This window comes from Diaporthe amygdali (assembly GCF_026229845.1).
Source record: "Diaporthe amygdali strain CAA958 chromosome Unknown NODE_40_length_369474_cov_65_526704, whole genome shotgun sequence".
NCBI classification, from domain to species: domain Eukaryota; kingdom Fungi; phylum Ascomycota; class Sordariomycetes; order Diaporthales; family Diaporthaceae; genus Diaporthe; species Diaporthe amygdali.
Genome location: NW_026517060.1, coordinates 237,321 through 249,729, shown reverse-complemented (window position 1 = coordinate 249,729; position 12,409 = coordinate 237,321). Strand labels below are relative to the sequence as shown.

At 51.9% G+C, this 12,409-nt stretch overlaps 5 protein-coding genes across 5 annotated transcripts; 1 reads left to right on the top strand and 4 right to left on the bottom strand.

The window, feature by feature from the left end:
- Positions 1-753: 753 nt before the first annotated feature.
- J7T55_007236 (uncharacterized protein) lies at positions 754-3,516 on the bottom strand (the record flags this gene model as incomplete). Its single annotated transcript, XM_053133945.1, has 2 exons — positions 754-2,486; positions 2,547-3,516. 2 exons carry the CDS (start codon positions 3,514-3,516, stop codon positions 754-756), a joined length of 2,703 nt encoding a protein of 900 aa, XP_052988280.1.
- A 605-nt stretch (positions 3,517-4,121) lies between these two features.
- On the bottom strand, positions 4,122-5,441 carry J7T55_007235 (uncharacterized protein; the record flags this gene model as incomplete). The annotated part of the gene is made up of 2 exons (XM_053133944.1): positions 4,122-4,796; positions 4,875-5,441. 2 exons carry the CDS (start codon positions 5,439-5,441, stop codon positions 4,122-4,124), a joined length of 1,242 nt encoding a protein of 413 aa, XP_052988279.1.
- A 1,807-nt stretch (positions 5,442-7,248) lies between these two features.
- On the top strand, positions 7,249-7,929 carry J7T55_007234 (uncharacterized protein; the record flags this gene model as incomplete). The annotated part of the gene is made up of 1 exon (XM_053133942.1): positions 7,249-7,929. One exon carries the CDS (start codon positions 7,249-7,251, stop codon positions 7,927-7,929), a length of 681 nt encoding a protein of 226 aa, XP_052988278.1.
- A 213-nt stretch (positions 7,930-8,142) lies between these two features.
- Positions 8,143-10,065, bottom strand: J7T55_007233 (uncharacterized protein; the record flags this gene model as incomplete). The annotated part of the gene is made up of 1 exon (XM_053133941.1): positions 8,143-10,065. The coding sequence occupies one exon, from the start codon at positions 10,063-10,065 to the stop codon at positions 8,143-8,145; it is 1,923 nt and encodes a 640-aa protein (XP_052988277.1).
- Positions 10,066-10,649: 584 nt separating this feature from the next.
- Positions 10,650-11,714, bottom strand: J7T55_007232 (uncharacterized protein; the record flags this gene model as incomplete). The annotated part of the gene is made up of 2 exons (XM_053133940.1): positions 10,650-10,730; positions 10,875-11,714. 2 exons carry the CDS (start codon positions 11,712-11,714, stop codon positions 10,650-10,652), a joined length of 921 nt encoding a protein of 306 aa, XP_052988276.1.
- Positions 11,715-12,409: the final 695 nt, after the last annotated feature.

Here is a 12,409-nt window from a genome sequence, read left to right as displayed (position 1 = left end):
TTTTGGGATATGTTGAGACATAGCATTCTGACTACAGTCTTCAGCGGAGAGCTGTTACCATGTAGCCTCAGCGGCAACAACGGTGCTGATGCTTGCTAAATCTACGCCTATATGAGCATTTGCGGAATTATACTACCCGATCAATAAGTGCGAGCCGATTTATGAACATCCGACCAGAGTCGGGGAAGCAGTTATCTCTGTGCTTATCGCAGAGTCTGCCTACAAGCCTATCCTGCAGGAACGTACCCCCTGAGTTCACAGAGCCGTCATTAATGCTCGGCATACACTACTCGCGGCACAACATCCAACTGTGCATGTCCTTGATACAGCTCTCCGAAACAGGCACGTCAAAGCTCAACAGCTTCTGGACTTCGATATCCAAACTGGCACAACGAAGAGCGTCGGCCATGGCGAGAGCAAGCTCGATACAATGTGCTCACCAATGGAGAAGCAGAAGTCTGGGTGTGAAAACTGAGATGGCTGGGAAGTAGCACAGGCGGTGCTTGCGGTACGGCAATAGCCAAGACAGGGGACAAGTACGAGGAATACGACCGTGTGGGTCCATGCCAGAGAGACCATGGTCGCGTACTCACAGCACCTTAAACGATACGACGTAATCAGACATACCAAATTATAAGACATAGTTCGTCACATGATGGTCAAGAATGGTCATAGGTAAGGGAGGGCAATCGGCAATGATTCTTGTATTCCTGAAAGACTTCGAACTTTCCTATTTTCAAGGCCAGGAAACTTTCAAATCAGCCTGATTTGCTTCGCGACCATTCTTTCAAAATGTTGTTCCAGATCGCTGCCTATAAATGCCCCGTCCAACGCGTATAATCTTTCCAATGCTTCAAAAGCTTTCAGATCGACCTGGGTGAAGGGCTTGTCCAACTCGTGTTTCTCTGCAACACTCAAGTCTTCCATCTTCTTTCCCACATCATTCACATTTTCATCTGGACGAAGAGTTTTATGATCTTTATCGCTCTGCACCTCGGCTATGGGAGCATCTGAATTGGGCTTGTCAGCGTCATCGGAGATCGTGTGAGAATTTCGTGGCCCTTCCATCTCTTTCCCAAGGTCTGAGTCACGAAGAGAATCACTGCCTTCGGGAAGGACACTGGAACTATCCCCCGCGGGTTGCTTGAGCCGGGACTCCTTCTTGATACTCTCCCCGCTCTTGTAACTTGATCCAAGTAGACTCCGCAGTTCATTCCATCGTTCTGTGGATTCTGCACCCTCTTGATCAATCCCACCAACATCTCGAGACTTATACAGAATCGGAAGGCAGTGAAGTCCGTGGCAGGTCACGGTGCCCACCCTCCTAAAGGCCGTCAGGTCATCATTCACAGGTTCCACCAACAGTCCGTTAATAGTTGTCGACGACGTTTCATCGGAGCTGTCCATAGAAACTGGGAGGAAGTACCCGGATACAGACTCCGGCCCCGAATCTCCCACAGACTTTATGTCGAATGAATAGTCAAATGTTCCATTGCGGCTCATCGGGTCAAAAGAACCCAACTCCGTTCCCCCGTCGCCCACAGCAAGCACATGGTTCTTGCCGCCGCCGACGGCCAGCATGTGCCACGGCTTTGCTTCGTGGTCGGGTTTGATCTCGATAGGTCGCAAGTAGCATCTCAGGCTGAGATACGCGTCGCGGAGAGTGGCAGTAGGCTGAGATGGGACCATGGGCTCCGTGACAACTTCCAACACCTCGACGACGGACGTCGAAGTACTGCGCGACGAGAGACTAGAGACCGGCCCGTCGATGGAGAGCCATGACCAAGACGGAGCAATGTACTTATCAGAATTAATACGGTCACTCGCGTCTGCAGATTTCCAGAGCAGGCTCTGGGGAAGCAGTGACCGCCACATCCCGGCCACATACGTATCCTCCGGCAACATCGCTTGGAACTCCTGAGCCAGTCCAGACAGCGCCACAACTTTGTCGCCGACAAAGCTGAGCTTCTTCTCCGAGTACGACTGGCACAGCATGTCCCACGTATCATGGATCTCAGGTACGCTGCCCTTTTGGCCTTGACTCTGGTACTTGGGCCGCTCGCCAAAGATCTTCCGATACGGCGCGCCGTGTGGGAACGTCTCGCAGGCGAAATAAGACCCTTCGGCGCAGCACTCCCACACGACCTCCCTGCTCGTGAAATGCAGCACCCGCCGCGAGAGCTGTCTCTCTTGGAACACCCACGCCCGCTTCGCTAGCGGGGCGTTGGTAATGGCTTCGAACAGTCCTGTCGAGTCGGGCGTGAGCCAGCTGTTCCACTCTTCAGGTTTCGGAAATCCGAGGCGCATCGGCATGACTGAGAGGCCGTCCCGGTTTCGGAAGCAGCCCCAGCGGGCGTCGTTGGAGTCATCGGCTGAGATGTTGAGGAGGGCGCTCTTGTAGACATTGTACATCATGACTGCCTCGCGCTGCCAATCTTCTGTGCTGTTTTGGATGATGCACAGGGAGTCGATCCATAGCCATCGACCTGCGAGTATACTGTCAGTCGCAAATCCTCATCGCATGCGTTACAGATCAAGAAACCCACAATTGTACCACTGAGCAACCTCCACAGCCTCCTTGAACGTTTTTGGGAGCAAGGATGTGTCCAGCCCGATAGTCTGCCTTTCGCCTAGGTTCTCAAGGGTCAAGACAGGTAACGATACGGAGCCCCAGGCACCCCAGCAATGACTGAGTGTCATGTACTGCTTGCTCGAGACAAACTCCTCCGGGCGGTCATGAGGCAGGACGAGCCTGAGCTTTCCAGTCTCGACTGCCCAGGCGACATCCAAGAGACGAGTCGGAAGCCAATCTCCCTGATCCTGATTGCACTGGTCGTGTTTCCCATTCTCATTGGCCTGACAAACCGAAAGCCACTCAACAGCCACGTCCCGAGTGTGCTGCGAGTCGGTGCTGCTCGACCGCTGAACATTACGACCCTCTTCGCCTCCGCTTCTACAACCAACAAAGAGTTCAGTACCATGCTCGGTGCCAGGCCACAGCTGCAGCTTCAGGAAGTTCCAGTAGTTGTTCGTAGCACGCTCGTTGACACCGCCATGCGTCAGCGCGAAGTTGATGCGCGCTAGCGGCTTCTGGTCCGACTGCCAGCACATCTCCATGCGGGACTGAGCGACAGGCCCCATATTCAGCCGCTTAGTCCGCAGGTCCGACATGATGAGCACGCACAGGTGGCACTGGTCCTCCTCGCCCTTCTGCAGCGTGTCGGCGCCGTCGTGGAGCAGGCAGGCCGGGTGAAGGTCCTCGACGGCTTCTTTCCCGCCGGATGCCTCCGTCTTGAGGTAGTAGGACATGTACTGCAGTGCGCCCCGGCAGGTTTCGCAGAGGTGTGTTATTGAGTGCACTGGTGACTGGTGCGCTGGATCGCGCACGTGAGGAGGCGGTTGGACCACGAATAGGTCGGCATCGTTGGTGTCGAGAGCATTGGCAGGTAGGAGGACGAATGTGTGGATTTTTTGGTTTATCTTGAGGATCTCCTCCGTGCTCAGTTTGAACGACATTTTGGGCCTTGAGGCAGCATTCGAAAAACTGTAACAAACAATGATTACCTTCCGTATTGATCGAGCTGAAGAGCGAGGTAAGCATTTGATTTGGCCCTTGTCTTTAGGTCCCACCAATACAGCCAATCACTTCAATGCGGGTCATGGTAGCCTAAAGGATCATCTCCAGATATTTGTGTCATACATAGACTGCCTTTTCACGTACCATTGCTTCACATTTCACCATCATGCTCTACTATCAACGCCCTGTCACCACTACTGTCTAGAAGACAACATTAGAAATGACTCGGGCAGTAATTACAACCGAGCCGGTGGATACATGGGTATCACTTATCACCGGCGTAGGCATACGTTGACAAAATGGACATGCGATGAGGTAATTAGATGTTCTTCCAATTCTCAAAGCAGATAAGTCGGCTTGAGAAAGTTGACAATAATAATCGGCCCATTACAGAGAGTCGAAAGAGTTCTATGCACTATTGAAGGAGGTTAAGACCACCTCGCCACTTGTGATCTCCGATTGAACGCCTGTATGAGCGCTCAAGATGGCTGACCCAGCCAAGTCGTCAAATGTCCATAATCGCAGAGACCTGTCGCTAATGGCCTCATAGAGCGACTCCAATCCACCGTCCAGCCTCCCACTCCTCGACCAAGAATTTCTCTCTCTGAACCATCTTGTCATCAGGAAGGGCCTCGGCAGCGAAATTGATGGCAGCCAAAGCAATGGATACGTCGCCCTCTCCGAGGCGGTGTGCCAGAGCCAAGCGGTAAGAGTATTTGGCCATCTGCTCGTTACTTGGCTTCCAGTCCGTCCCAAGCGTCTTTGCCACGTCTGTGGCTCTGCTGAGACACCCCTGAGCAACTCGTGCGTATAGCTGCAATGTTTCTCGATTGGACGCACTTGCCTGCGTAGCCTTGATGCTTCTGTAGGCTTGATTGCTCAGCAACTGGAAGTACAGTTCGCTGACCTGGTCGGTGAAGTTCTTGCCGCCGACCTCTTTGAGACGTGGCCACGCTTTGTTTCTGTTGGCTAGCAGTATCTCTCGCAGTGCCGCACCCCATCCCGTCATGGCTCCTGTCATATTGTTCTGTCGGAATGCTTGGTTACCCAGCTCCTTCAGGTGAAACAGCTTTTCCAACAGATCGTGAGGGGCCGGGAGGGCAGGATCCTGCTTCACTCCCGCGACCACGGCCTCGGCCAGATCCAATTCTACCCTGCCTTCAATTTTGAATTGATCGAAACCTTGAAGGCGACTTCGATAGGGCTCTAGAAGACGTTCCTGGAAAAACAGAGTGTCAATGATTGCTTCTTTCTTGCATTAAGGGTCGGCGGCCTGCTAGACGACAGAAATTCGCACCTGGTTCTTGCGATTGAGGTAGTCAGGGCTTGAGGTTTTGGCGAAAGGGTTGTGGATGGTAATCTCGTGCTTTGACTCAGCAGCAAAGTGCGGTACAACAACGCCTGCTGCAGCTATGCCTTGGCAAACTAGGTCGAGATCTCGACGTAGGATGATTGCGTCGAATCGAAATTGAGAAGAACCTGGCAAGGCCTCGATGAAATGCGTCATGACTGCGAGGTCCTTGAAACGAGTACAGCGGTCACGCTTGGTGGTGACCAAAGATACCTGACATGGGCCCAAAATTCTCTCAACCATGCTGATGTCACTCGCGCGAATTTTGATGTGGATAAACTGGTTTCCCTTGATCATCACATGTTTCGCCTCTTGATGGATCTGTTTGTTAGCGAGCGAGATGGTGGTCTCGATCTTGTGGTCCATGACAACCATCTTGGGAGGTACGTAAAAGGCGTTTGGTTTGTCACACATGAGTTCCGCTCGTGGCCAGTCGCAAAGAATCTTGTGATAGACTGCATCGCGGACCTCCCTTGGAAGGTCCAGAAGTCGAAATGGCTTGCTGATGTGCATGTTGATTAGCTTAAGGATTTTGCGAGTATGAGGAGTCGTAATTGCTTGGGGATCACAAGAAGGGGAGGAAAGGAACAGAGGCTACGGCCAGACTGAAAAAAGGCCAAATCCTAGCTTGTAGGAAATTTGTGGTGTGTCCGAATGTACATCAGGTGAAAGTTGCAGTGAAAGTTTGTGATGACTGTGGACAGGTTTGTCTGTGTCTGCCTTTCACAGGATTCAATTAAAGTGGGCCAAAGTCTTATTGATTTCAATGTTACCTGTAGCCCAGGCTGGTCAAAGGCTTTGCACCCGTAAAAATTTGTTTGGACAACAGAGCAAACGCGAAGGAGCCTACAGGGTCAGACAAATCTGGACTGATCTTGCGGCTACAACTACTCCATAAATCAAAGACGGGTGAAATTTTAACCCCTCTGATGGTAATCTAAAGAGGAAACGGAAAAGATTTAGGAAATGTTAAGTGACCTTGAGAGGACGATAGGGCCAGCTGATTATGCGGCGTTCGCTTCAATGTAGTTTAACCTCTGCGTTGCCAAAACATATTGCCGACCCCCACACAGCCAATTGATAAAGAGCTGATACGGAAATCGGCAAGGTTGTCTGCCCAAGTCGCTGGATCTACCCAAGGGTCATGTCAATAAGGACATATTTTTGAACACGAAAGAGCCAAGGCTACAGCACAAAAGTCAACAATGTCTCGCCAACTACATACGTAGCCAAACTGCACATGGCAGCGATGCGTGGAGCATGGCTGGCAGTCACTGTGAAGAAAGTGCCAAACAACCATTTTCTCATCCACGGGCTAATCCAAAAACCCTGAAAACCCAAACAACAAACAAAAATAGGCAGGCTTAGATTGTTTTTTTTTTGAGGGTGGCGGGGGAGGTCGTCATGTTGTCCCCGAGACACCAGATGATACCTTATAAAAAGCCCGTATCCGTACCATACTCATAACTATCATTAGCAGGCGGATTACGCGGACTTGACCGTTACCCATGATTACTCATGTAGATGGGCGTAAGTATTGACTGCAGGACGGAGGACTATGGCGTAAACACTGATAGAAGAAGAAGGGGCATGAAGACTCGTTCTCAAGATACAGTGCCAGCTCACTCACGATCATGCGCCAGCTTTCACTACGAGCACATGAATGAGGGGCAAGACACTCCAGTTGAGCAGCGAGACTATGTAAGCAGATGAGATCGAAGCCTGCAGAAGTTCAGAAACCTTGGAATACCCCGTAGTCCGCTGAGCAAATCGATCGAGATGAGGTAGGCAGCAAGGATTCGAGGACATGGTGCATGGAAGATCAGCCGTTTCTCTAGCCGCAAATAGGCATAGCGCAGTCCGATGATGCAGTGCGCATGGTGCAGTATTGCGTAGGCTGAGTGCAGTAGGGCAGGGCCACGCTGGGCCAGACCCCAAGTGTCATGTTCCCCACTTGCATCGGGGCCGAAGCCTTTGACGTCACCCAGCACTCGAGAGATCCTGTTTTTCTGGGGCCTGCTGATGCTGGGATAAATCAACAGCTGCCCTCGACGACTCTTCACCCACGATCCCCTACTTTGAGTTCTCCTATATCCTTCTCAGACTTAACAGACTTGAAATAATCCTCGTTTCTTATAGTAGCAGCCAAGAAATTCAGGGCAAACGTTTTGAAATATTCACAAAGACCAAGAAATAACAACAACACACCCCTGGTCTTTATCAATCCTTATCACTTACACGGCATCCGGAGATCCAAGCTCCCATCCACTAAACCGACCCACAACAATCACCTCCATAATCAGACCCAGAAGCATACAACATGGCGGCACTCGGAGGCCTCGTTAAAAAAACCGGTGGCTTGACAGGAGGAGACGGCGGTCCCCTCGGTGGACTCACCGGAGGCGGCGGGCTCGGCCAGCTGACGGGAGGAGGCGGACCCCTCGGGGCGGTGACAGGGGGCGGCGGTGTGGGCGAGCTGACAGGAGGGCTGACCGGCGGAGGTGGAGGCCAGTCGCACGGCAAGGTGGGCCACGGCTTCAACGGCGAGGCGTCGGACGTGAAGCAGTACAGCGGGGCCAAGAAGCCCAAGGAGCGCAACACCATCGCCAAGCGCAACCTGGCCGACGCCATCGACTGCGAGACGCTGTTGTGGCGCGCCTACTGCGACGAGCCAGACTCGGTCCTCGAGTACATGGCCAAGGACGCCATGGTCATCGACCCCGTCACCCTCGGCACCTCCAGCCCCGTCACCTACGACGGGCTCGAGGAGAAGCTCAAGAAGGTCAAGCCCTGGACCGCCTACAAGATCCACAAGGAGACGCGTGTTGTCAGCCAGATCGGCCTCATGAGCATGTCTACCATGTGCAAGGTCACGCTCTACAGGATGGGTGACAAGAAGAAGGATAACGAGGAGGTCGACGCTGTCACATCGGCCGTCTGGAGGCAGACTGCTGGCGCCGAGTGGGAGTGCTGCAGTATGCTGGTTGGTTATGCCGAGTAATCAGCTTTTAGTGAAAGACGCTGCGGCATTTTGGGACCGGCGATGTGTTAGGACGGGTTTCACCAAAGGGCAAATGGCGTTTTTCGATGGAGGGTCGGTTCATGTACTTGTATGTTACCAAGAAGCGTAGACCACGCATAATGATTCATGAGTTTTCACGCACACACGCTCCAAAAACAGTCCGAACACTCCTGTTTGAATCGCAAGGTCCAGCTATTCGATCCACAACATCTCGCACCGGGACTCGTCCCACGCCGACCCATCCATGACTTCATGAGCGTAGCACTCGCCTACAATTTGCCAGTGGTTGCCAATCGGCCGGAGGATGAATGGTACATCGGATCCTTGCAGCAGGACGAGCTTGTCGTTAACTGCCGTCTCTTTTGGACACAAGGCAAGTTGTCCTGCGTCGGTCCTTGCAAGGCGGCGGTTAACCAGGTTCGAAAATGGGGGAAACAATTCTTCAAGATCCATCGCAGCAGAGCTCCCAAAATGGCCACGAATAAGCAAAGCGTGTATCGCCACGAACAATTTTAATTCCGACCTAAATGTCATCCGTCTGGTCCCTTCAGGCACATGCTTTCCAAATCGCTTCTTAATCTCAGAATCGAATCGGCTGTATCGGACAAGCCTCTGAGCGTTTGCTGACTGATAAACCGGCAGAGTTATGTCGCGCAAGAATTCAAAGGGCCAAAGTGTGTGACACAGTATATACCTGCGGTATTCGGCGGCTGCGGAGTCCGCTGAGACTTCGGTGAGACCTCCAATAGCCCTGACTTCGAAATACCATAAAATTAGTTTGAACATTTGGTCTGGCTGGTTATGTAGAGAAGACATCAATGTTAATGGAGGCTTCCCGCTCCAGACCGAGCTGACAATGTTAAACGTTTGAAGCACATAGCCACGCAATCCAAGCAGTTTCCCACAGAATTCTGGTTTACATTCTGACTCTCCAGTGGCTTGGTACTGGTAATCCGTGTTATAAGGCAGAGAGAGCCGTTCATAAGGACCATTAGGCTGCGGATTCCATACCCAGGACGGTAAATGCCTGGGCTTGTCCGGGGTGGAGCCGTAGCTCATACAAAGCATCCCTAGCTTCGTACTGGCTAATGTTAGTTGCTTGGTGAAATCATAGAACACCTGCTCGGGATCCTTGGAATAGTCAACGTCGATCTTCACGGTCATCAGCTCGTCAGGGACAAGGCCCAGGACCCCATAGAGCTTGTCCCTAGGGTCCGATGCTTGTGCCGCTGCGGCTAAAGCAGCCGCTTCCACCACGTTATATTTACCCGGGGAGTTCCAAATATTATTCAATGCGACGAAGGAGTCGTGTCCTGGTGACCAAAATGACATGTGGCGGAAACCAATAACGAGATCCTGCCATGGGATGTCGAACTTGCCGCACATAACTAATATGCTGTCTGACATGGCGATTTCCTGAATAACCCAAGCGCGCTTGAAATAAGGCCGATTGATAATCGGTGCGACCGCGAACTGTAACAGTCGGTGCCGGATAGGATTCAGTTCCAGCCGCCTCCCTTCTTTCGAGCCATCGAGACTTGAGGTACCGTTGGATGTCTCCCCTGCTTTCGATTGTTGATTCTGGGAGGAATGACTTGAACGGTCCAGTTCCCTACGTGCACAGCGTTTCAGGTGTATAAATGCCATCTGGGTCTCGTGGTCTGCCTCGCCGAGCCACGCGAGCGTTCGGACACCGCCCTCGTAGATTCTAGACATCATGACAACCTGTGCACTCTTCTCCGCATCGTCGGCCTGGTTTATGCAGATCGCGTCGGCCCATAGAGTTCTTGTTCCCCACTCGAGCCTCACTTGCCGGAGTGCGCCATGTAGACTCTCGGTGATGGGGAAGTCACACCCATCAACACGCACTGGAAAAGTCTTCTGCTTTTTCTTCTCTTTGTACCCAAGCCGAGTATCCAGCGAAGGCTCCGCCCAAATTTGGGATATTCGGCTGTAGGATTTCCAGCAGTACGAAATCGGTTCATAGGTGCCCTTTGCCTCGTCGAGTTCGGTAATCTTAAGTCGGCACTCGATGATCCCGCGACCCGGGAGTAGTTCAAGTAGGCGGATTTGTGTGGTCGGCGAGCTCAGACGCTCATATTTATAGGGAGCCATGATTTTTCGTGGCTTGGTTGAATGCGGTCGCTCTCGTTTTATTGGAATAATTCGAGTGTTTACACCATCCATGGAGCTCTTTGAAGGAAGACAAGTACTACGGTACCACACGAGATTTGATCGCTTGTGGACTTGCTCTCACAGGAGAGTTCAGGGTTTTTCTCCTTGAGGGCGGAAGGAACTCTGGCGAACCATACCAGGTCCCATGATTATGGTTACACAGAGAGGGGTAACGAACAAGGCAACTCTTCGACTGGATCATCTCTTTTTACACAATTAGCTTTGTGCGATCGTTTCACACATTTGTAATACCAGTAACATACTTGATGGGAGTTGCTTGTTTCAGTGTTCCCGAGGCTATATTCCCCGAGACCAGCCACCTTCTTCAGCACCAACCCGTGTCAGCCTGCACATAACCTCCTGTGTGACAGATACAATGTCGAATGTGATGGAACGCTGCAACGATCGCTTTGAAAGCCAAGCATGTTGACTCTAAAAGCCTTTGAAAATACGCTGAAAGTACCAATGCCCATTCTAGCTAGGTAACCGTGAACGTGCTCATAGTCAGTTTCCATGCAGGAATTTTAATCGCTGTTGTCCTCGGTGTCCATGTCGAAGCCAAGGGTACCATACTCCATATTCATGTTCAAGTCGTCGCCATTGTGCTAGTTATCGCTCTTCTGCTTCTTGGCGTCCTCTTCTGTCTCTCCTGGCCGTACCGTGGCTCCTCTAGGTCGCTGCCTAATAGGGTATATATTTTCGACAGGGGGCGGAACGCTTGTAGAATGTATTTGTGGGGCGTGTAAAACGATGTCTCTTTCTTTGGGGAGTGTAAAGGAATCACTCCAGAAATACCAGTTTGATCCATCAGCCTGACTCTTTATAAACTTCTGGAATCCCATAGCAAGCCAGAACTGCTGTGACTCGACCACCCCACGTTCTTGTTGCTGGTGGTCCCTGTCAATGACCAGGTTCAAGGTGTATAAGAGTTGAGGTTGGACAGCTGCTAGGAGGTGTCGGTTTGCCCCCCTGGCGCGGAGGTGAACTTGCTCGAGGGCCATCCTCACCATTTCCCATCCGATGCCGTAGCGACGAAAGTCGTGTTGAACCTCAATGTAGTTGAAATAAAGAGCCCAGGTTCTCTTCGGAGGGATAGCGTAGAGTCCCGGGGTGCCTGGCTTTGGTTTGTAAAGCCTTGGCTGACAATATCTGGGAATCTCCCCTGCCATATGGCGGCATCTGGCGTTCAACGCAGGCCGTAATCTCGTCTTTGTAATGCGGTCCATCTTTAAGTTACGCAAAGTGATCCACCGCTGCTCGGACCAGAGTATCAAGTGAGCGAGGTCACTCATGGGATCGCCGCCCGCGTCGTCCATCGCATTGAAGAAGTGGACGTGGTCGCTGATGTAGTGTTCCTCCTTTATCAGGAGAGCTGTGCAAAAGGCCACGCAGCTCTTGTTGAAGACGGCGCTGACGGTGACTTCCTGGAGCCAGGGGCCATCGGTACCTTCGAAGGGCGGAGATGTTATGAGCCGAATGCACAGAACCTCGTCCTCTGGAGGATCCCGAGGCGTGAATGACCGCCAATATGGGGGAATCCGTACGATACCCCGTAGATGCTTTGCGACTTTTGCCATGGAAAAAGCCATGACGCACTTGGGTCAGAAAGGATGCGGGAAAGGCTGTTTATGAAATTGATTCTTAAGTGGCCACTGACAAAAGAATGTCTTTTTGTGGTTTTTATCGTAGGCCTCAATGGTGTGCTGGCCGTCTGTCAGTACTCCGCTTTATGATGTTGTCGGCGGTTGAGAAATGCAAGCAAAGAGAATGAGACGCAGGATCCTGTCGCGGAGCGTATGTAATGCTTGAAGGCAACAGCAGGTGCGAGGTAAGTCTGATTCAATGCTCTTGTCGTCTAGAGAAAGGGCCAACCTGGGAAAGCGGGAGCTCAATTTGTTTACCAACGAGAAGCAGGAAGCCGCTCGCCTTCTTCATGTTCACAACATACCCGCTCTCTACAAGTCGACTTATGTGCTGTACGACCACAAGACCGGTCATTCACCATCGTCATGAATCAGTGGTGGTGTACGGAAGACGGCGAGCATTCCAGCCATGTCTCTTACTGCGCGCAGCATTGACAACTGCAAGCCACTTCCAACGCAAATCTACACCTCACCAGGCTGACACCGCTCAGGTGAAGTTGCTACACATCATTACAAGGCCACAGTCGCAGCTGTGCACGCCGTCAAACCTTGAGATCCTCATCCTGCCTTGATCCTTCACTAGTCGGAAGATGGGGCTGTCGCCGCCGTTAGCGGCAGCCAACCCGAATCCGTCGAAAATT